Source organism: Schistocerca gregaria, chromosome 2 (genome assembly GCF_023897955.1).
Source record: "Schistocerca gregaria isolate iqSchGreg1 chromosome 2, iqSchGreg1.2, whole genome shotgun sequence".
NCBI classification, from domain to species: domain Eukaryota; kingdom Metazoa; phylum Arthropoda; class Insecta; order Orthoptera; family Acrididae; genus Schistocerca; species Schistocerca gregaria.
The window spans coordinates 797,040,993-797,066,815 of record NC_064921.1 but is presented as its reverse complement, the minus strand read 5'-3'; the positions used below and the strand labels follow the sequence as shown (position 1 = coordinate 797,066,815).

At 39.2% G+C, this 25,823-nt stretch overlaps 1 protein-coding gene across 3 annotated transcripts in view; it reads left to right on the top strand.

Annotated features, from left to right (window-relative positions):
• The window catches only part of LOC126335071 (uncharacterized), a 151,634-nt gene that overhangs the window by 115,382 nt on the left and 10,429 nt on the right, over positions 1 to 25,823 (top strand). For 2 of the 3 annotated variants that reach the window (XM_049997955.1, XM_049997956.1), the window contains one exon: positions 18,472 to 18,568. In XM_049997955.1, the coding sequence (XP_049853912.1) occupies positions 18,472 to 18,568 (97 nt within the window). Of the gene's footprint in view, positions 1 to 17,215; positions 17,559 to 18,471; positions 18,569 to 25,823 lie in introns of those variants that run through there. The other variant, XR_007564811.1, reaches the window with a different exon arrangement.

Sequence of the window (25,823 nt, the reverse complement as noted above, 5' to 3'; positions counted from 1 at the left end):
GTTTCCAGGAACATATGACTTCCTTATAGGCCAATCGTTGCCTGTATAGTGGTTCTTGGTGTCATGGCTGTCCCAAAGGCACAAAAAGCAGCAGTATTTCGTGAATCCAGCCTGTAAACGTGTAATGAGTACAACAACTTTTAAATCACAGTAAAGCTGCCATTCATGATCCTTATATTTGATTGCCTCTAGCAGCAAAGCCATGGTTTTGTAAGTTTGTTTCTTGTCTACTGCATAAGCCAAAGGTACCGATGGAAATGCATTGCCATTATGCAGTAGTACTGCTTTCAAGCTGATTTTACTAGAGTTAATAAATAGTCGCCACTCCTGTGGATTATGTTGTACATCTAGCTGCATCATCACACCGTTGACATCTCTACGTACACACATTGATTTCTACATATCAAAATATTGAGCGAAGAAAGCACCTCTTGATCTGAAAGAGGAAATTTTTTTCCTGGAGCTAGCAGGTTCCATTGTTGCTGTCTCGACCCCAAGAGTTCAGCTTGCTCTTTCGAAAGTCTTAGATCGTGAACCAAATCGTTCAGTTCCTTTCGATTGAAGATCTGAGGTGAAGTCTCATGATATTGAGGGCAGTACTCTTCTATATGTTCAATACTTTCTGATTCACTTCACATGGTGTCTGGTTCTGTGGCTTTCAAGTTACAGACAGGAACAGGCAAACCCTCATCATGGGGCACAGGCAGATGCACTGAAGATACATTTGGATACTTTATTTTATGTCTCGTTTTCCTTGAATATCCTGAAATGTTTGTAAGACTGAAGTAACAGTCTGAATAATGGTCATTTGGCTCACACCACACCATCGGGACAGTGAATGGCATGGCTCGGCGTTTTCCTTCCAACCACTCGATTAAAGTTGTAGTACAAGTTATGCAGGCAATGTGAGGTGCAAACTTTTTATCTTGATCATCAACAGGACAATCAACATAAAATTTATATGCCTTCTTAACCAAATCAGTGATTGGTTTTCTTTGGGCTTTTGGAGTGAATTTCTCACACACATAACAAAAGTTGTCGGGGTGGTTTAGGCAGCAACAAGATTTATTAGTTGCCATTTTTCTTAATGCAAACTGTGTGTGTTTGAAACTTTGAAACTTACACTATCTTTCACAGGTAACACTCACTGAGGATCTCTTTCACACCACTAGATTACCACAACAACCATTTACTGACAATCTGCATATCTTGTAGCTCTCCTCTGCAAATCAAAAACAATTAAACATCAAAACAGAACAGCAGCAAAAAGTGAAATTTTGAATATGAAAAATAAAAAACATTTAAAAAACTCTAAAATGGTACATGCTAGACCATTTTAAAAGGTGTATTCGGATTCTGCACACCAAAATACATACTAGTTGATGTATCACATCCCAGTTTCACATTTTTTGTGTGAATGGGAGTTTTCGTGATATATATATATATATATATTAGAAGGCCCTACTTCCTTTGCGACTAACTTTTCCTTGTAATTTCTTTGCTGTTAGCACATAAAAACAGATTCAATGGAATTCAAGTTGATACTACACATGAAAACAGATTCCTGCTAAGTAAACAATCAATTCCAAACACAAATTGCCATTTGTGGAAATGATTAAATTCAAGTAGTACTGTCTATGAACATGATCACTTGACTGGAATAGAAATGAGGTGCTAAGAACCATAAGGGCCAAAAGCATATTTAAGTGAATATCCAAGAAACCTGAGAGTCAGCTTTTTGTGAATGTTTCATATATACAATGTGGGCCTTTAGCACAGGTAAACCTTATCCACCATAAGATAAACAGATATGAGAAGCATGAATAAGTTACAATCAACAGTGACGTACTTCTTGGTTCTCAGCACCTCAAATTGATTACTGTATAAGACAATCAAAAACTTAGAATGAGATATAATATACTATGTACATACTCTGCAATCCACCATACGGTGTGTGGCGGAGGATACCTCGTACCACAACTGGCATCTTCTCTCCCTGTTCCACTCCCAAACAGAACAAAGGAAAAATGACTGCCTATATGCCTCTGTATGAACCTTAATCTCTCTTATCTTATCTTTGTGGTATTTCAGCAAAATATAAGTTGGCGGCAGTAAAAATTGTACTGCAGTCAGCCTCAAATGCTGGTTCTGGTTCTCTAAATTTCCTCAGTAGCGATTCACGAAAAGAACGCCTCCTTTCCTCCAGAGACTCCCACCAGAGTTCCTGAAGCATTTCCATAACACTTGCGTGATGATCAAACCTACCAGTAACAAATCCAGCAGCCTGCCTCTGAATTGCTTCTATGTCCTCCCTCAATCCGACCTGATGGGGATCCCAAATGCTCGAGCAGTACTCAAGAATAGGTCATATTAGTGTTTTATTAGTGGTTTCCTTTACAGATGAACCACATCTTCCCAAAATTCTACCAATGAACCGAAGACAACTATCCGCCTACCCCACAACTGCCATTACATGCTTGTCCCACTTCATATCACTCTGCAATGTTACACCCAAATATTTAATCGACATGACTGTGCCAAGCGCTACACTACTAATGGAGTATTCAAACATTACGGGATTCTTTTTCCTATTCATATGCATTAATTTACATTTATCTATATTTAGAGTTAGCTGCCATTCTTTGCACTAATCACAAATCCTGTCCAAGTCATCTTGTATCCTCCTACAGCCACTCAATGATAACACCTTCCCCTACACCACAGCATCATCAGCAAACAGCCGCACATTGCTATCCACTCTACCCGAAATATCGTTTATGTAGATAGAAAACAGCAGAAGATCTACCACACTTCCCTGGGGCACTCTAGATGATACCCCCACCTCCGATGAACACTCACCGTTGAGGACAACGTACTGGGATCTATTACTTAAGAAGTCTTAGAGTCGCTCACATATTTGGGAACCATTCCCATATGCTCGTACCTTAGTTAGGAGTCTGCAGTGGGGCACAGAGTCAAACGCTTTCCGGAAGTCAAGGAATATGGCATCCGTCTGATACCCTTCATCTATGGTTCACAAGATATCATGTGAGAAGAGGACAAGTTGCGTTTCGCAGGAGCAATGCTTTCTAAAGCCGTGCTGATGCATGGACAGCAACTTCTCTGTCTCAAGAAAATTCATTATATTCGAACTGAGAATATGTTCGAGAATCCTGCAACAAACCAATGTTAAGGATATTGGTCTATAATTTTGAGGATCCGTCCTACTACCCTTCTTATATACAGGCGTCACCGGCTCTTTTTTCCAGTCACTCGGGACTTTACGTTGGGCAAGAGATTCGTGATAAATGCAAGCTAAGCAAGGAGCCAATGCAGTAGAGGTGTGCTTGCAACCCAGATGCCAAGTTTCACAGAGGGGTAGCAATGTAGTGTAACATTGTAGACTTAGTTAGTTCTGTGTATTTCAGATTACTGCATCTACATTATGTTTAACAGTATTCAAAGAAAAATTACCAATAAATCCGAAAGGTGTCAAAAGTTAGGGTGTTCACATGCTCTTGTTCTCTTATACGACAGCTGCCACTGCAGTTATATAGGATTACTTCATGGGCATTAAATAATAATTACATTCAAAATATTCATATAAGTGTATTTAAAGTAACCCCCAATGTACCAGTGGTGTATGGTATGGCCTTCTTGTAGTAATTTTGCGAGAAAAGCTCCAATACCATAATAAAATAGTTGACTAGTGTTTTAATATTTAGTCTACCTCTACAACAGGGTCATATATAAAAAGTCACATGCTTTCTATGTCAGGCTGAAAGTTCTTCAGCACAACTGAAATGTAACTAGCACCATACTTCTTCCCCCTTTTATAGCAGCTATTTTACTATACTTGATAATTTGTTTAGTGTGTATATCTGAGTGATCAAAATGAGGCAAAGTACTCAAATTTTATAGATAAGAATACACAAACATATTCCACTTGCAGCCAGAAGTGGAAAAAGCTTCTAGGTTCATTTGAGATACAGTTGCAACCATTGGAACCACATGAATGCATTTGATGCAGGTATTGTCAGAGTTCCTGTGGTTTGTGACTGGGTGAAGGCTGTTAGTCGCAGCCAAAGGACGACTGCAACTAGTTTCAACAACCAGTGAGATTTTTGGGGGACATTTAAGAGTATATCAAAAGAACAGGCAAATAGAAAATAGTGGTGGTGTATTTGTCGCTGTAAACAAGAAATTCAAATCCACTGAGACAGAAATTGAAGATGCGTGTGAGATTGATAGGGCAAGACAGAGTATCAAGGGTCGGCTGGAATTAACTGGATTCTTCTATCGCCCAACAGACTCATCTCCTGATGTAACTGAAAACTTTAGAGACTTTCTAAGTTCACTTGAATGAAAGTTCCCAAACTATACTGTAATAGTCAGTGGAGACTTTAATCATCCAACAATTAACTGGGGAAATTCCAGTTTTATTAGTGATGGGCGTAATAAGACATCCTGCAAAACTTTACTAAATGACTTCTCTGAAAACCACCCAGAACTGATAGTTTGGAAACCTATTTGTGATGGAAATATATTGGATCTAATGTCCGCCTCCTTAGTGCAGCAGTAGCATTACTGCTCACCACAAAGGGGCCCGGGTTCGATTCCCGGCATGGGACTGGTTGTTGTGTGTTGATCATCATTGACACGCAAGTATCTGAACTGGCGTTGACTAAAGGACTTGTAATATGGCGGCCGAACCCTAAAAGGGATATCCCAGCCAATAAATGCCATAGGATCAATTCCTTTCATTAGATCTAATGGGAACAGATAGACCTGACCTCTTTTGAGGATGTCCGCACTGAAACTGGTATGAGTGAACACAACGCGGGTGTGGCAACAAACAGATTGTTGCAGAATTGGTGTAAAACAGTGTAGGGCTTTGGGTAGAGATGCGGAATGAAACGCATTTATTTGTCAATAGAACCATGCCTGATGCTTTCAATGACTACTGTAGCAGAATACTGTCAAATGATATTTCACAAAACCCAAATAAATTCTGATCAAATTTATAAGCTGTTAGTGACACCAAAGTTCATGTTAAGTCCCTAGTGAATGACATGGGAACTCTGAGGGTAACAAAGCAAAAATTGAAATGCTTAACTCTGTTTTCAAACGTCCCTTTGCAAAGGAAAACCCAGGAGAATTTCCCAAATTTAATTCTTATACCACCGAGGTGATGAGTGAAATAAGTGTTAGTGTCAATAGCGTTAAGAAACAGCCAAAATCATTAAAATTGAACAAAGCTCTAGGGCCCAATGGAACACTGTCAGGCTCTATACTATATTTGCGGCTGGTTAGTCCCTCTTCCAACTATAATCTATCGTAGATCCCTTGAACAAAAAAAGCGTTCCCAATTCTTCGAAAAAGCAGAAGTCACATCGATCTACAAGAAGGGTAGTAGAAGTGATCCACAAAACTATTATCTAATATCCTTGACCTTGATTTGTTGTAAAACGTTGGAACGTATTATGAGCTCTAATATAAAAGGTATTTTTAATAGAATGACTTCCATTCTAACCACCATGGATTCTGAAAACATGAGTCATGTGACATACTGAAAGCTTTGGATCAAGGCAGTCCGATAGATATAGTATTTCTTGGTTTCTGAAAAGCATTTGACTCAGTATGACATACTTATTGTCAAAAGTACAGGCATAAGGGGTATAAAGTGAAATTTCTGACTGGATTGAGGCCTTCTTAGTAGGGAGGACACAGCATTTTACCTTGAGTAGTGTCGTCAGATGTAGAAGAAACTTCAGGCGTGTCCTAAGGAAGTGTGTTGGTACCCTAGTTGTTGATGTTGCATAATAATGACCTTGCAGACAATATTAATAGCAACCTCAGACTTTAGACAGATGATACAGTTGATAGAAGCTGCATAAATATTCAGTCATATATTAAGATTCGAAAGTGGTGCAAAGATTGGCAAATTACTTCAAATGCTCAAAAATGTAAAATTGTGCCCTGCACAAAACAAAAAAATGTAGTATCATATGACTAATATCATTGCATCACTGTTGGAATCGACCAACTGATGCAAATATCTGTGTGTAACACTTTGTACTGATATGAATTGAAATTCTCACACCGACTCAATCATCAGTAATGCTGGTGGTGGTCTTCAGTTTATTGGAAGAATACTGGGGAAGTGCGATCAGTCTATAAAGGAGATAGCTTACAAAAAAAACTTGTGCAACCAGTTCTAGAATATTGCTGAAGTATTTGGGACCCGTACAAAACAGGAGTAACAGGATATTGAACATAGACAGAGAAGGGCAGCACGAATAGCCACAGGTTTGTTTTATCTGTGGGTGAGTGTCACAGAGATATTGAAGAAACTGAACTTGCAGAATATTGAAGATGGGTGTAAACTATCCTGAAATAGCCTGTTAACAAAGTTCCAAGAACCAGCTTTAAATGATGAATCTAGAAATATACTACAATCCCGTACTTATCCGCTCACTTAGGGATTGTGAGGATAAGATCATGATAGTTCTTCCTGCACTTTATGCGTGAATGGAACAGGAAGGAACCCGAATAACTGGTACAGTGGTATGTGCTGTCTGGCATGCACCTCATGGTGGTTAATGGAGTATATATGTAGCTCTGGTAGATCAGAATAATTTTGCTTGCTCCAAAGCCTTTAGACACTGGCTCCAAAGAGATCAGTGTGTGCATGCACATAACTTTTTGCGTTCAGTCTCAAAGCATTCTTGTTGAAGAAAATAAGTATTAGTTTCCTGCTAGCCATGTAAAGGAACTATATCTCAACCTTGTGAAAATTTCATACCTATTCGCATATTTTTATGCCCTTGATGGATTTTTATGTGGAAAAGTGTTGCATATTTAAAGTCTGGTGTATCAAAAGCAAAAGGATCTCACTATCCTCTGTTAACACCACATCCAAAACAAATAAATTCTCTATCTTCCTACATGGATCCGTAACAAGAGCTGGTAACTGGGTATTGCATACAATTCTCATTGCTATAAATGGCATGCATGCACTAAGTTGGGTCTCTTTAGAGGGGAGGTGGCGTAGGTAGAAATAATCATGCTATGCTGTTACATATATATTATTGAAATTAAGCTGCATACCAGATTCATAACCAGTGGACATATGGAAGCTACTACCTACCAAACTAAACCAAGGATCATTTTTCTTCAGATCAGATAACTTCCAGCTTCATTATGTATGGGTATTTACTACATTGTAATTTATTAACATTGGCACTGATTATCTGCAATGCATTGTCAATGAGCAACAAAATTTGTGTTTCCAAAATAAAGGAGATAATTTTATTGAATTTATTATCATATGCATAAAATCAAAATACTTGAAAGGAAATTGGATGTAGATGAGGAAATTTATGTTATGAATGATTATTAACATATTAAGTTAATGTTTCGTATCACTGCTTCTTCAAGAAGTGCTGACCACAGGTGTGAATCAGTTACGTTGGACTCATTTTCATTGATCACAATCAATGTTTTTGCAAAGTCTGCAACTGCCATTCATTCTTTAAATAATGAAACACTGCCACAACTTCTGTATTTTTTCATGCTGAGCTCGATGCATTTCAAGAATTTCTCATTATTGTGATCAAGTATTTACTCTAGTATCACACACACACACACACACACACACACACACACTGAGTTAGTGAGCTGGGCACGTCTGTGGGCCGATTTGAATCCATGGCTGGTTTAGTGCTGTCTTGGTGCGTAGCCTGGCCAGCCAGCTCTGGGACGTGACACACCAATTAGAGAGTTGAAGCCGGTTTCGCTGTGCTGAATTCTGGGCCCCATTTGCAACCAGCAAGCTTCAGCTTCAATTCGTGAACTTCAGTTAAGTTCTTGATTTTGAGATCTGAACTGTTATTTTCAAATTGATACCGATAGGTGTGCTGCAATCATTGTGGTTTCTTAGCTGATCTACTTCACCACCAGTTGGTTCCTTCAGTTGTGGCTGTTGTTTGCTTTTCTGAATCAATACTGCCCTTGGTTGTTTCTAAACAGGTCATCTTAAACTGTGTGAGCCCAAGGTGTTTCCTGAACAGAGCGATAACATGTTACTTCCATGCTGTGGCTGGACCATCACCCCACTCCCACACTACCTGTTGTCGCGTGGTATGTAGATGGTTGGGTTTTTGCCGACCTCCCAGCCAAACATGTTCGAATTTCAGAGAAGTACCTTTGTCCTGTAATACGGCCTGTTGCTGTTTTAGAGATATCTTCGCCCATTGCAGACATCATGGCTTTGTTAGTTATATTGGCTTATGTGGTGCTGCGGTCTCAAAATTTGCAGTTGCTGAGGCTATGTGATTGGTTTTGGAAGCCTGGTATTCTTTCCAGCATTTTGACATGGTTGTAGAGGCGGTATCTTGCAGTGATGCAGGTACACATTTTGTCTAGTAATTTTTGCTTTCACGTAATTAACCTTGCTGTGTTAGTATTTCATTTGCTGGTCTGTACCCAACAAAAAAGGCCCTGGAAGGCCAGTCCTCTTGTTATAACCTTTCTTGACCCTCCTGTTTGGTGTACCTTGTGCTCCTTGTTTGTTATCCTGCTGGCACAACCCCTTTTAGAAGGCAATTCAAACTCAAGTACTTAACTGTAGCTGTTATTAAAGGCTGAGCTGTTTGCTATTTGGTAATTTTACTTAACTGAAACTGGTATTGTTGAAGCCCTGCCTGTTCCTTTTAATTAAATTAGAAGCTATTTCATAATCTTGGTTAGCTGCAACTATTAATCAAGGCCTACCTGTTTCATTGCCCTGTTTTTGAGATCTGATATCTTGCTCGTTCTGTGTTGTAATTAACTGAAATGGTGATTGCCAAAGGCCTACCTGTTTAAGAGGTATTTATGCCAATAAAGTAGTAACAAGAAATGAGCCATGATAGTACATGGGCCCTAATCTTTCACTTTATGTCCCTTTATCTGTAATTTTAGGTTTCAGGAGCGACAGTACTGTGCCTTAACCTCAGAAAAATGACGCGTTATGATGCAAGACAGGCACAACACACATACAAACAGCACACAAAATACTTGCCTAAGTATTTGCACTTGACAATGACAATAAATTCTCGAAACGTTTAGTTCTAAGCCTTAAAAAAATACGTATCTAGTATACTGTTGCATTATTTATCTCAGAAACATGTGAGCAACACAAAGATAGCACAAGTGTCACCTAGCGCTATAAGTGGTCAGACAACACAGCCTTACTGGAACACACATTTCACGGGTTTCGGTCACAGTGGCTCCAATATCAGTGGATTCCGCAGGTGGCCCAAATCAGCTGGATACGGTAGATCTTTTCAAATCATACGCCACTATGTGCATGGTCACATTATAACTGATGTTATCTACTTAATGAGCAGACTTCAGAAGACAACCAATAAAATTAAAATTAGTTTGTTTTCTTCAGACAAATTGACAGACATTCTCACACACGAAATGTGGAGTATGAGAAACTAATGTGGTTAGTCCAAGAAAGTCAGTTCGTGGCATCCCGAGGATGAAAGTATCGTAATCAGGATATAGTTCAGAATCTTTGGACTGAAACTGAAGGTTTATTCGAAACCTCAAATAGGCAATGTATTGGAAATTTTGGTTATAGATTATAGCCTCAATAAATAATTTGTTCAAGTCATATCGATGGCATATCTTACATGCTGTAGCTACTGTACTGGATCTTTTTTCTGGTAGGTTGTCATTGTCTATAAATTTTTATTACTGATTACTGGTGTTTTATGGTAGAAGGGTAGTGATTCTGTTAATACTAAATGGTTTGTAAATGTTGTGTACGTATGTACAAGTTAAGCCTGTATCACCTGGAAATGTATTTTCCTTTCGTTAGGTATAGATTAGGTTGGAATAACAATCCCTCTCTCTTCCAGTTCAGAGCAATCCACAGGAATTTTCTCCTTTCATATGAGGTTAAACACAAAGCAAGTACTTATTGTCAGGTTCAAGATAACACACATCTCCTGTCTTCGATTGGGAAAACATATCATATGGGTGAATATACTAGCAATGTGGTTATTTACATTGCTGGATTTGATGTCAAACATTTGGTGAAATAATTAAATTGGGGCACTTGCATACATAGTTTTGTGTAGAACCTGTGCAATACTCGGATTTGTTAAAAAGACAACACAATGGTACCAACAGATGTTGGTACTGTGTGCAGAGAGGCAGCGAAACTAATAAGGTTGCAAGTTCTGTCATCTGGTAATGTACTTCCAAAAGGTAGTGTGGTCAGTGACATAATGTTAAATGCTGTGCCAATAGTGATACAGTGAGATTTATTCCCATACTTGAAAGAGTATTTACTTGAAAATGGTTTCTCTGATAATAAAGTTCATATTGTTGTAAAACCTTCAGTAAAGCAGTATATTAAAATTAATTTTCACCACATTGCAAATACATGAAATGCCAATTTGCACAGGAAAATAATCAGGCAAACACTGACAAAATCTATTTTGTTTCGTAATCAGTGATCTAGGTAACCCATAAGATGTCAATTTGTTAAAAATAAACTGTTTAATCATCAGTTTTCTTGTACCTTTCCAGCTCCTGCTTCTTTGTGTGTAAATAATAGCAAAGAACAAAATAGTAATCTTTCTTAGTTATTTTCTTTTGAATGTGAACAAAATTGGAGCAGTTGTGTAAACTTGATTACAGAGATTAATGGCTTGAGTTTGGTATGCCCCTCCTAAACTGAAATCTTGGTTGTGGGTACTGACAGAGCAGTAATGTAGTCTGAGATCTAAGTTAGTTTCGAAGGTAATCAATGTTAAATATGAGTTGTGGTCAAATTGATCTACAGTGTAGCCTGATCTCCATCAGTGCCATATATCTAAAACACTTTTTGCTGGGAAAAAAAGTGCTAGAACTGCGAGGTACATTCATAAAATGTGTAATGCATTGCAGACAAAATTGTCTACTTAGTATTTTAGTGCATATCATAGACGTGTGCTGTAATTGGGTTACAAAAAATTCAGGGGGGAGGAGAGGAGAGGAGATACATGTACTCTTATCCAAATTAAAATACGAATTGGAGCTCACTGAATAATTAAGTAGAAATATGTATTTAGATTAAGAAGAAAATATAGAAGTATGAAGGAGAGAGCCTGAAGACTTAACGGCACTTAGACACTTGACATATTTTATCTGGTAGTGTTTGCAAGTACTACATGTCAAATATCTTAACAAAATGTTGTATACACAATCCTGTGCGATGGAATCTCCCTTAGTATAGGTCGCCCAGGTTATAGTGACGAGTTTATAACCATTCTCAAACGATATTACAGAAATGATTCTGTAAAAAAATTCGTTTTTGCTGCACTTGTTGCTTTGTGTCAAGTCCATTATGATGCGCCCATCATTTCGCTGATGTCCCAGTTTATTGGGATATTTACAGGGAAGTGAGAGACTGTTTTCTCTTGCAAACTTTTTCGAATTTCGCGTATTCTGACGTAACGCACTCTTCTGCGGTCGCACCGCGCCAATGATAAAGCCAGAGTGAAATATCCACAACATCCTTCATATTTCATAAACTACTTGAGATATCGAAATGAGATTTTAACAAATGATAGCATACAGAGAGAGTATTTTGCCGTATGGTTATTATGCAAAACTTCATTATATACCGTGTTAATCCACTAACTACAGACTTTTCCGATGAAAGAATGTAATTTTTAAGGGCCACCTGTAGCTGGTGAAACGAAAAGTGCTCTAGGTCTTGGAACAAAATAGAATATGTTTGTTTTGCACAGAGGATGTGCTTTTTCATAAGATGTTGACCGTACTTTTCCTCAGTATTAAAAACCGTCTCAGAATTCTCTCGCAGTTGCGGCTGCACAACATTTGAGGCGAGACTGTGTAAAGTCCTTTGAGCTTTAGCAAAAGAAGCAAATTTTAACAAGGGAACAAGAAAATGTGTAGCTTCTACTCAAAATTCCCCACTTGCGACTCTTCTCTGAAAGTTACAAATGGTTTATAAACCAGGCGAAAAAAGTTCTGCATTTTTGGCATGATTCTTTTTAGATACTAATCAAGGAAGAGGTGAGATCTTTTCTAATGGTCACTATTCAGTGTCGGCGTGGAGGGCCCGTTTAATGTTTACCAAAAATGTGCAGTTTTTAAGAATAACTCTCATTCAAATTTGGGTACTCAGCGAGAATTGTGAGGCCAACATGCTTTTATTTTGTTTTACAATGCTACTGTTGTCACTAGCATCCTTCAATCTACATTCGTCCCTGCAAATGGCGGCGGTTGGGGCCTTCAATGTGGGGACAGTTGCCTCACTTCGCCGGCGTGGAGATAGTTTCACTCGGTTGTGATAGTTTTAAGCCTAGTTTACACGATTATACAGGGTTGCACGCAATTGCGCATGCGCGGCGTATGTTAGCTCAACTCATTGGTAATGCTAAACACTTTTGCCTTATTTCAACTTTGGCAATAGTAGTAGCACGAGACTGGAGCTTAAAGTGTAAACAAACTGAAGTTTGAAGTGAGGAACGGAGGGAATAGTTTGCTTATTGGATATCAATAAGTGTTCGTGGATTTAAAATGGTGTACAGCAACAAGCAGGCGCTGCTTTGCATGAAACTGTCATACGCGATTTGAACATGAACAGGTTGAAAGTGTCGGAGCTGTAGAGCAAAATTCATTCAATTAGGAGTAAATATACAAATGACTTATGAAAATACAGGCGTGCAAGACATTTGGTTGTGGAATAGTTGGCTTTTACAAAACTAAAATCTCTTGGTTCGAGTTGGCCGAATCTTTTTTAGCGAAAATCGTTTACAGGAGAAAAAGCTGTACAAATCTGGAAAGTTGAATTTTTCATTCAATATTTATCTGTGTATTTATTAATTAAAGTCACAGTAGTCCTCGTCATTCAGAAAATGAGTGAATTTCGAAATGTTGATGCGGTACAGAATCATCAAGAAAGTAGTTAGCAAACCATTCTCTCCTAAATGCGGACTGCTTCGAATAGTCATTGCATTTATGCTTCGCTTTGTACGTGGCTGGTGAACATTACCACGTGCTCCTTGTATATTATTAGCTGTAGTTTTGCATACTGTTAGGTAGTTGTTTTTCTGTGATGAACTTGCACATGTAGCACTGACAGTTAAGTAAAATATTTCTAGTCGTAGTGGTATTGGCTTTTCGTACAAGCGAAATTTAGAAACCAGAATTCCAAATGAATTTTTCGCCAACACAGCGAGCTCTATTTTTTTCTCTGAAGCTCAGTGGACCATGTGTTGAAGAAAGCTTAATGAAATATGGTGTTAATGTAAATGCGCCATCACAAACTGAAACTGAACCTCGTAGCAGAACGAGAGTTCTGGGCCCTATATAGAAAGCAATGTGATACGTAATTTAAGTTCTGGCGACATTGCTTCATGCACTACAATATTTTTCTTCCTTTAGAAGAAACGTGGACTGTTCTGGTAGCATACTAAGATAACTAAGACAACTTCGGGGCTTCCATTACAGTTTCTTTCGGGAAGATCGCCGAACAACCGAGATGACGCCTCTTCTTTATTCAGCCACGGAGACAAACGAGTTTCTTATTTCAAGTCTTGTGCTGCGATTTCACCCAAACGGGCATTAACTCCCCCACAAATAGTGCAGCTGCCAAAACTTTCATTTTAGGCACGAATGCGGCACTCACAAGACGACGAAACTGAACAACTGTGTCGCCGTGTCTCTACAGCCAAATGTTAAGAAATCATTTCCGTGCGTCTCGTTTCATGCGGCGCAACCCAGTGTCATCGTATAATTTAGTCTTTAGTCTAGACGCGCACGGGTAATTTTCCATCGCTCAATTAGTTTATCGCAAAGTTAAGTTCTGTGCGCCAGCAGCACGTCTGATAACGAGAGTTGCGCTGCGAAAGACAACGCTGTGTTGTCGATTCAGAAAGACGAATTGCATAAGTAGGAAAGAGGCCAGCTCTCTATAGTAGAAAATTACGATAATGCAGTGGTCGCAGTTTAAAAGAGAAATTATGGGGTGAAATGTGCTGCAGCGTCGTTCGGAACTGGACTCAATTGCCTGGACCAGAAAATAAAAACAAAGATATGTCAAAGTTCACAAATTTTATTCATTCATGTAGACAACGTCATGACCACAATTTATATTTTGTCATATTGCCAAGGTACTGACTGATCCTTGTGGAATAAAGCAGATTGCGAAGTAACCCGTAATCTGTGTACCCCACATTAGGTCTAATTCCTATAGGCTCACAGTGATCCAGGAGGCACCCGTATGACATGTCCTCGATTCGTACACCGTCATTTCTTCTTACGAAATTGTGTAGAATACAACATGCTTTTACGATTATGTCTGAAAAACCGACGTCCACATCGATAGGCCGATGAAATATTCTCCATTTGTTAGCCAAGATCCCAAGTGTATCTCCACCATTCTACGAGCACGACGTAGGTTAGTCAAAAACACGCTGTTTCATTGTCAGAATTCTCTTAGAATAAGGCTGCAGAATGTCTAGATAGTGAAACTGCTTCGCCTCCTACAAAATTAAGACTTAAGTTTCCTTCCTCGTCGTGAGGTAATTTTCGAGGATTTGGAAAGTTTGACTAATTAACTTTAAGTCTTCGACAGAAGTTAGATTTCATGAATGCTTCAGAATGCCCACTCTCGCCGTAAGAGCGCACGGGTATCACTGTGGAACAACAGTCAACGTCCACTACACGCAAAAGTATTGTCGGAAAAAATCTTTTGATTATAAAACTCTGAGCTAGTGTTGGCGGGTTCCTTGTGTCTTGAATGCTATCCGTCCACAGCACTATTGTAATACGGCAAGTCGGTTCTGTCTAAAAACTGTGTGACAATAATTATCCAGTCATCCTGAGTTTTTTCTGCCATATGAAGAGGATGTATACATTTCCACAACTGTTCACATGTATCCTGCACAATTTCTTTGATTAGAGTGGCTCCCAGCAGATACACATAGCGTAATGAGCGAAAGCTCTTTCCAATTACAAGACATCTGGAAGAAATAATATTCAGTAACAGCATTAATGTTTAATCATAGGAATATTAGGCTACGTACTTACAATAAAGTGTACGCAGTATTAATTTCATTTATGACAGGTAAAGAAGTTCCAAAGAAATGGAGGAATCTGAAGGACTGTTTTGCGGGAGAACTGGCATCACAAAAAAGCCTGTCTGTCGAGGCTGCAATAAAACGGAGAAAATATCTGTACTTGGCTGCAATGTTATTTCTACTCCCTCCAATGGAAGACAGACTGACCACTAGCAACATCGAAGTTGTGGCAGACAACAAAAGTTATCTTCACAAAACGACGACACCGATGCAGCACAGAGCACAAAAGTAAGACATCCTACTAAAGAGAAGCCAAGAATGTTGCTTCATACGAGGAATGTCTCTTAAATGTATTGAAAGAGAAACAGAAGGAAGAACTTAAAGAAGACAAAATGAGGAATACAAGACATCAGCATCCGCCAGTTTTTCCACAGCATCCGAACATGCAGGGGCGATTCTAGAAGTCGGTCATTGGAAGGGGGGAGGGGGGTTGGGAGAATGGAATATCGCTTAACAAAAGGCGAATTGGGGTCCTTCACCGATAAATTCGTAAAATTCAGTATTGCTTAAAGTAGTTTTTGGTAACTGTTTTGGAGTTCAGGGTAAAAGATGTGTTACGAGGGTAATCCGAAAAGTAAGGTCTCATTTTTTTATAAGTACATAGACCTGTTTATTCCTACAATGGTTTACATCAGTTTACAGCTTGAACATTTAGCTGTTTTTCGACATAATCACAATTTCTGTCGATGCATTTTTGTAGACGCTGTGGCAGTTTTTGTATGCCCATGTCATACCAGCTCGACGGCATGCTGTTCAGAAATTTATGAATCTCTTCTTTCACCTCGTCGTCGTCAGAGCTGAATCGCTTTCCGGCCAAACAGGTGCTAGTCACTGGGCACCAAGTCAGGACTATTGGGTGGGTGGGTGGGTGATTGTACCACTGAAACTGTTTGCAGGAGAGCAACGGTTTGCCGAGCGATGTGCGGGCGAGCGTTGTCATGGAGAATGTGTACGCGCGTGCTCAACATTCGTCTTCTTCGGGTTGAATTGCCCGTTTGAGTTTTTTTAGAGTCTCACAGTACCTTACAGCGTTAATTATGGTCCGAGCGATTCAGCTCCGACGACTAGTTGAAAGATGATCATAACTTTCTGAACAGCATGGCGGCGAGTTGGTATGACATGGGCAAACAAAAACTGCCACAGCATCTACAAAATTGCTTAGACAGAAATTGTGATTATGTCGAAAAATAGCTAAATGTTCAAGCTGTAAACTGATGTAAACAATTGTAGAAATAAACATGTCTATGTATTTATAAAAAAAAATAGTAGACCTTACTTTTGGGATTTCCCTCGTAATAAAAGTAAGACGCTCATTTCAAGTTAAATGATACTTATTGGTTTAGATAGTAAGGTATTTGCCGCTCTTATTCTTTTGTTAAAATGTGTTTTGAAATAAATTGCAACCTGTATTGCTACATAAGTATGAAAAATGATTGAATCTGTTGGAGTAATATATTAGCTGATTTCTGAAGTCATTGTATCCACTGTAACATGATACTCCATTGCCACCGCCCCTTGCAGACATGCGTTATACCAACACTACTAGAGCAACTTATTCTCCAGCAACTTCATCCGCTCAGCCATATTCGTCAAATGTACTAAATGAAATGAAATGGAACCGCCACAAACCGTTTTTATGTGCCCCTCTGCAGACAACCGCAACAGCCCAGAAACTTCAGTGCGCAACTTGGTTTTGCACTTTTCACGGGAAACAAGTTCGCTAGTTTCGACTTGATAGTAATTTTCTTGATGTATCCGATCAGTAATGTAAAGTAATCATGGCAATAAAAATTGTTGAATGAAATGATACGTGCTTGCCTCAAGGTCAGTGATTACCACTTCTCAGGTGGTGCAGACTTCCTCTACGTTGGGTCTTGTTATTTTCTGCCCTATTGCTTGAGGCAGTGCGTCAAAAGTATTCTTACTCATTCGATTGTACTGAAATCATTTATTTAGATTTTGTAACTCGTCATGCGATCTGTAAAACTGGCCTTTCAGCAGTTAGAATTGGATGCAACCAGTAACGATATCTGCGCCGTTTTCTCGTTCTTCGTAGCAAAAGCGCCACCAAACAATTGTTTCCATGAATGCCATGGCGATACCGTTACATGTTATTATACCGAGAGTACTTGCGATTTTCCTGGCGCTGTCTGCGCATCCTGATGTACTTCAACAGCGGTTGTTAGTCGCGTCGACAGAAAAATCTCCCGTGCGTGCCTGGCTATTAATCGATCGAAACTTCAGCTCATATGCGATTTCAGCCCCGCGCATGTGCGTGAGCCTACTGACAACAGCTCAATCGACCTGACCGTCAACTGTGCCTGGGCTTCTGGCGACGCTGAGGTAGATTTGTGTTGCGTTTGAAGCTGTCAAGTGCAGGCGCAACGCGCGTAGATTTTCCAGCAGGTATGATTATCAGCCGAAGGTATTGCGTCAGATCGTAGGATAAACGTGTATTAGAGGTTAATTTTATTCGTAACAAGGCACGCGGAATTATCTGTAACTGTTAATACAAGGGAGTATGAGTTTAGTGATAACTGGGGTTCACGTGTGGCGGGGGTACGTTTAAAAATAGCCGAAAGGCACCAGTAACATATAAAATTTCACTTCCATGGTATTAAATATTTTACTGACGTATTTAGGCTAATTTTTTAACTTACCTCTGTCGCGATATGTAGCTCATTATTACTAATGTGTTCTTATAAAGACTTTTCCATAAACCTTAAAGCCATGGTTAAAGGGTTTAAATAAACCTTTCACTGTGCAAATGACAGGCATGAAGAGTTTAGCAGAAGTGTAATCATTTCCTAATAGTGTAATCCACTCGAATAGCTTGGTCATATAACAGTCCGTAGCCCCAGGCACATATGCAGCAAAGAACGCAAGTGGTGAGAAAGTGTGTGGTAGTAAGAGAGAATATATCAAATCGTGCACCAAGCCAATAGTGTCATTCTGTTAGTTCTCCCAATAAGATGTATTTTAGAGCATATATTTAATGTTGATTTTTGTGTTGGTTTAAGTAAAATGATAGTGGCGAAGGCTATTTTTCATCGTAGAGATCATTATTGTTGACTTAAAACACTCCCACTCCCACCACGCGCACACTATCTCTTTGCCATAAAATCCCCGATGAAAACAAGTACCATAAGAAAATTTGTCCATTTCTGCTTCTCAACACACCGTCTATCAAATCTACCTGATGGCACACTGACCACAATTTACATTTCTTGTTTACATTGAAATTCTAATTCGTAGACAATTCTAATGCTGTAAAAGTTTTAATACAATGAAGACAATGAAATAGTTAAATATGTTTCAGGGCATCTGTTGCTACTCTTCAAGATATGATTGACATCATTGATGATATGGAGTGTCAGCAAATTAAGGAAAAAATTGAAGAAATACTTCCATTGTTGGTAAGTCATTGTCTTTTATTTACATCACCTATTTTTTTGTCATCATCTTTGGCCCTAAAACAGGTTTGATACAGCTTTCCATGTTACTCTATCTTGTGCAAGCCACATCCTCTGCGAGTAACTTCTACAACTTAAGTCCTTCTGAATGTACTTACTGTATTAATCTCTTGGTCTCCTCGTATGATTTTTACCCTCCACAGTTCCATCAGATACTGAATTGGTTATCCCTTGATGTCTCTGAATGTGTCCTGTCAACTTATCCCTTCTTTTAGTCAGGATGTGGCACAAATTTCTTTTTTCCAGATTCTTTTCAGTACCTCATCATTAGCTACGCAATTCACCCATCTAATCTTCAATATTCTTCTGCAGCACCACACTGCAAAAGCTTCTGTTGACGTCCATGCTACATCCCATACAAATATGTACAGAAAGGACTTACCAGTACTTATATTTATATTCAAGAACAACAAATTTCTCCTTTTCCAAAATACTTTTCTTGCCATTGCCAGTCTACATTTTATAGCTCTCTTTTGGTCACCATCATTTATTTTGCTGCACAAATAGCAAAACTCATCTACTACTTCGTGTCCCATTTCCTAATGTGGTCATATTTTATGCTGTGATAGATATAGCAGGAATCGATGCTCAAATCATTTTTCATGCACAAAAGGGGAAATCCAAAAGGAAGAAAACGATTTTCTTGAAAGACTTTGCAGTTTCTCATTCTGAAGCCTCAGCTTGTGGAACGAGCTAAGATTCCTTCACTTCCTGCCAAGACGATAGTGACATGTGGATGAGCAAATGCCACCTCTACTACCATAATGTGTGGCTCATGCCATAGTTTAGTTTGCAAAGGACATGTGAAAACTTCTCATACCTGTGAGAAGTGCCAACAGTTTTTGAAAATATGCAAGACAATTGACTCTGCAGATCACAAATAAATTTGTGATAACTGATACTGCCTCGACGTAGAAAACCTGTCATTTTATATTATAGTAAGTGTGTTGCTGTGTTTAAGAAAAGTATTGGGTTAGATTAATATATGTCAGCCACAACGACATCTTGAGTGATATTGTGAAAGTTTATTTTTACTATTTCTTAACTGAACAGTGATTTAAATCACACAACACAAGCTAATTTTAACATTGTTTAATTAAATTAAAACTGTGATGTAGCTCATACATCTTTACCTTGGTAATGTAAAGACAGCATATTCTTCACACATGTACAAAGTTTGCTGCATTCCTGCTTGTATTATGTAAAATGACTCACCCACTCAATGGTTAATTCCTTTTTTTGTCTTTTACAGGTTTCAGGTGCAGTGTGAAGCACAAATTAATATGTATTATAGTCACTTGAATATCTTTCTTCTAGTTAAAGTGATTTCTTTTTCTTGTGGTTTACTTGAAGTTTGATTACTGCCATATTACATCCAGTTTTTTCTTTCACCATAATGTGAATCTTATTTGACCTCAAACACACAGAAATGTACTTCATTGTGAACCAATCTCCCTGCGCGGGATTAGCCGAGCGGTCTAAGCCGCTGTTGTCATGGACTGTGCGGCTGGTCCCGGCAGAGGTTAGAGTCCTCCCTCGTGTGTGTGTGTGTGTGTGTGTGTGTGTGTGTGTGTGTGTGTGTGTGTGTAAGATTTATGTAATGCTTACATATAATCATCATCAGAAATTATATCGTAATGTGTTCTGCCCCCAAAACTCTTGTTTCTAATGACCTTGATGTCAACAGAACTTTAAATCTTAATCTTTGTTCCTTTTACCAGAATTATTGGTCCAGCCATCTTTCTTGATTATCACACATTTCTTCTTGCACGTTTAAGCATGATGTCCATCAGATTGTTTGAAATTGAGGCCACATCCAGTCTTGTAATATATTCCTTCCATTTATTTTGTATAATTATTGCTTTATTAAGATAAAATATCTAGTTCTCTTGTTTCCTTCTGATGTCTTTTCTTCTGTGTCAGGTAAGGCATAGCCTACTATTAATAAACCTTTCTGTGGTTTCTTCTCATCTGGCCTATTATCTAGTTTGTGTTAAACACTCGCTCCCAAGCAGCTGTGTTGGCCCTGCCATTATTTTGTAGAATTTAAGTTATCCGTCTCATTTGTTGCCCTGGAAGCTACTTTAAATTGCTCCATATAGAATGTGAAATATTTGTAACTTTGTAATTATGTGATTTAGGTAATGTAACAAAGTACGAGGGGATGCTGAAAAGTAATGCTCAAAGCTTTTTAAGTAAAATAAAAATTAACATTCCACATCTTTATTCTTCATTTCCATATACTTACTTCTCAATTAAATCACCCTGGTAATGAACATATTTCTCACAATCAGACACCAATTTCTTGTTACCATTACTGTAAAATGGTTGAATTTGTTGACGAGCCACAACCTCACCTGCTCGCACCGCTTCAGCGCTATCAAAGTGACGTCCTTGAAGATATTCTTTAGTTTTGGAAGCAGAGGAAAATCAGATGGGCCTACGACATTCAATTGTTGCAGATGCCACAGCACTAATTTTGTTTCCTAAGCACTGTCAGTTAAGTTAAACATTGCCATGTTACATGGCTGCAGTTTAGAGCCCTTTAGGGGCAGAGGCTGCAGATACAGAGAATAAAAATGTAGAATATTATTAATGCTTGTTTCATTTACAAATCTTTAAGAGTTTTCACATTAAAAAATTGGAGGTATTACTTTTCAGCACACCCTTGTAAATGAACTTCTTGACCTGTTCTGTTCTGAGTCATCAGTAGGCAAATATGAATAAATGACTGAAAATGTGGTGTAGATGAATCCTTGTACAGAGCCATCACACACCGCCCTGGGCAACAACACGGTGCTGGCACTGCAGCTCTGTGGGGGTCAGGTGTTTTTGAGTTGAGTGGATGAGGGGAGAAAGGTGGTGGAGAATGAGATGGTGGACTGAGGAAGTGTGGTTGATTGTTGACAGGAGAGGCAGCACACTGTGGCCAAGAACAGAGTGAGTGCAACTACAAGGGTTTTGACAAGCTGTGCCGTCTGGATCCTTCCCAACAACACTGGCTTGTCGTAGTTATGTAGGTGGGAATTGTTTATTCAACACATCCATCAGTCCCTAACCCTCTTTGATTCAATCTCCACTGGGCATTGTCATGTATCCACTACCACCCATGGCCTGGGACCATCATGCCCTCACACCCACCTCTCCTCAGTCTCCTCCTTCCTCTGTTTGCCTCCTGATCCATTCCTCTGTGTCATTGTGTGCTTCACACAACTCTCTCTGCTTGCACCCAGAATGAGCTCCCTAGTACCACACTCATACCCTGTCCACTGTTTCTCCCTGCCAGTTGTTGGCAACCCTTACCTCTCTGTGCCACTCTCCACCTCTGTCTTTTCAAGTGTCTGTCAGTGACTCAATGCCTCAACTTTATGTAAATAGTTAATTTCTTCATTCCATTATTTATATCCCACCAATGATGTCCAGTTACCATGTTGAATTGTTTTGTTAATAACTACCTACCTTGCTCCAGATTGACCAGCTTTTCTCTGAATGCAATCAGTTTAGTCATTGTTGCAGAGATGCTTGATTGGTATTCCTGTGCTATTTCAGTAAACTTGTGCAGCACTCATTTCAGATCTTTTTCCGTGTCTGCTAAAATCACCAACTTATTCATAAATAACATTGTGTTTAGAGTGACATGCAGTGATCACATGACATTTTGTCATTTGTAAAACCTCAAATATAGCTATCTTTAATGTGCAAATTATCACAGTACCTAAATGATGATAGTGCAGGTTGTGGAGTGTAGTTCGCTTGGTCATATGTTTTCTTGTTGAGTTCTTTTAAAACAGATGAGCTTTAAGGTGCGATTCTGAACACAACAGCAGACTGCACCGACCGGCTGCAGGCGGCACCTCTGGTTGCTATTGTTTGCAATGTGAGGTGTGCTGAACGCGGCGACAGCGTCGTCTGCCACCGTATACCTGCTTCGGCAGCAGACCGCACATCCGGTCAGGGACCAGTAGTGTTGCTGCCGCCGAACCGCATAGCGCCCAGCGACTGCTTTTACTGGCCGAAAATACCCACATTTGTGCCTGGCAAACACTTTGGTGGAGGTATATTAAACTCCTTTGCGGCTATTTTCTTACCCATAGCCGATTTCTGAAATATACCGTTATCAGACTATTTTCCGTAAGTGCCGACATCAACACTAATGAATTTACAGTTTGTGTCCACAATTGCCAGCAGAACAAATGAAAAAAAAATCTTTGTGTTTAAAAAACAGAGATCCACTTTTCTCTGGTGCCCTTATGCGAACATGTTTTCCATCTGTAAGGCCTACACAATTAGGTATATTGCATTTAAGCCAAAATTCTTCTTCAATACATCTGAAACCTGATTAAGTAGAAGGTGGCATCAACATGGGCAGCAGCCTTATTCTTAATATCTTCAAAACACTATTAACAACTTTTAATATGTAAGATGGTGATATACGATAGGCAAATGATAAAGACCGGTAACTTTTGCCTGTGGACAAGAATCTGAAACAAACAAAAACATACAGCTAATAAAATTTCCATTTACAGGTGATGACCGTAAGAAGTGGAAATTTTTAAGAGACGGTTACCAGAGGTTCAAGAGGAAAAGCAAATTAGGAACGGGCTGTGCTGTCTCAAAAAATTCAAAAACAAAGACACAAACAGCTATCGTTCCTTGACAGTGTTGCACAACACAGATCTGTAGGAACAAATTTTAAATTGACATCATCACAGACAACAATACAAGAAAGCCTAGAAGATAGTGGAGATCAAACTTGTCAACTGTACCTTTCGGCATCACAGGAAGAAGACACGGCAGAAATACCTACAATAGGAAATAGTGCTGAAACATCTGTGGTAACAAACGATGAACGTTGTGTGCCAGCACGGAAAAGAAAACACAGTAAAGTTCATAGTAATGATGATACAATATTACAAATTTGGAAAGAAAGGGACGAAATCAGGCAAAATTTACTAAAAATGTTTATGGAACACAATGATGATCATATTGACTTACTTTTTCGTCACATCAGCACAGTTGTAAGGAGTTTACCTCCAGTTTATAAGGCAGAAGCCAAAATAAAAATTAGTATGATCATTTCTGATTATGAAATAATGGCTGCACAGTGCAACACACATCAGCAGCCCTTCAACCTCTACAACTCTCTCACAGTGTCTTGGAACTGCAGCACAATCTAATAATGTATAACAGTTTGTGGACTTGCCTCAGCGTCAAATATAATTTTTCTTCTGCACTTATTGTGTTTCTTAGGCACTGTGCCATTAGGTCATTAAACTGTCTTTTATTTAAACGGCAGTATCTCCCGAAGATATTTTCGTCACCTAACAAATGTATTTTTATCAGTGCTGTGTAACTACCTTCTGCAGTTCTACTTTTATATAAAGGCATTACCAGCTTTCGTCTTTTCATGGAATGCAACAATAAAACATCATCGTCTTCCTCTTCCAAAACAGCAGTGGTGTTAACCGACATCTCGCCTCGCGCACTTGTTCCCGGCAACTGCACAGCTTGTCTGTCACTGCGTTCCGCAATGCACCAACAGCAGGCGGCATCTTTGCAATCTGTCTTCTGCAGCCGAGGTCGGTCACTGTCGCAGTGTTTGGAATCGCACCTTTAGTGTGTTGCATTAGAGTGGCAGGCTGTAAACTCCATCTCTGGTCAGAAAGAGTACGCAGCAGACTCCGTGATTTCAGCCACTCTGATTTATTGTTGTTCATGCTGCTATTGCATCAGAAGACTGTTTCCTTGCAGATCTCTATGGTAGTCCATCCTGTGCAAGTATTTTCATCTCTGCGGAGCTACTGCTACCGACAAGCATTCTAACCTGCTTATAGTAGCAAACTTTCATTTCATTTCACTCCCATATAAAGCTACGTCCCAGAGACATAGCTTCGTAACACTTTAAACTGATTTTCAGTACTAAGTATTCTCAGTTTGACTGATTGTGTGCAGAACACCTGGACACACACTTTTATATTAAATACCAGCAGATTTCTGTTTCATCTTGCTGTTACCAGTCTGATGCATTTTATGTCTTCCTTTCTTCGGTATCACCCAACTTCATTTGGCTACAGTCCATTCTTTATTTTACTTTGATTGGTAACCTCTTTAGATGATGGTGTCTACCGTGTGTAACTGATACTCTAAATCATTTGCCTTCTCTAACATAATTATGTTGTCGGCAAACACTAAAAGTTAGTATTGCTTCTCCCTGAACATCCGTTTCTTTTATTGTTTGCCCTGGTGCAGACTGAATAACAGTTAGGTGACACCCTGTCCTGTAACAGCACTGGAGGCTACATTGTCTTTTTGTATATTCATCCACATGTGACTACTCTGCAGTCACACAAGCTGTCTGGCTGTGGGTTCATTGAACCTCCTTCGTACGCCGGTAACTTGTGGGGGGAAAATGAATGATTAAATCTTTCTGCTCTAGTTCTAGTTTTGGTATTTTATGATGATGATCCTATTTCCCTACATAAGTGGGCATCAAAAAAATGTTTTCACATTTGAACAAGAAAGCCATTGATTGAAATTACATGAAAAGATCTCACCACAATAAAAAGTCTTTATTTTAATGATTGCCATCACATCTTGGGCATCATATCTCGGACACTCTTTTCCCAATTTTGCGATAATACAAAATGAGCTGCCCTTACTTACACTTTTGTGATGTCCTGTCAATCCATTGTGAAAAGTCAGCAGCACCTCAGAGCATAGTGTTTAGATTATGAGTTGTTTTGAGTTTCTAACAATAAGAAGCAACTTACTACGTGCATTTTTGGCTGAATTCTTAAATTTCTTGGTTATTTGTGTGTCTAGTAGCCACAATTCTGCATTATTAAAAATGTTTAGCGTATATTTCTGTTTCTAGCTCGGCTAGGGACTGTGAATGCTGTGCTTAGTTGCAAACTTAATTGGCGACTCTTTGCTCACAGCTCCAAGGGGAACTGGCTTCAGTCACGCAGCTTCAGGCTGTTGTCAGTGAGCATTGCTGTGTGTGTGGTAGGGGGAGGGGAGGGAGAGGAGGTTGCAACAGCCCCGGTTACTGCCCACATAAAGGATGATCCCTCACTCTTGGTCAGTGAGCAGTGATTTCAAGGTATGACAGGCAATGAAAGACTTTCCGTGGGACCATTCAAAGAGCCTCTCCAGTTCTTCTGACAAACAGGTTTCATGTGCTACCTGTAACTGATAA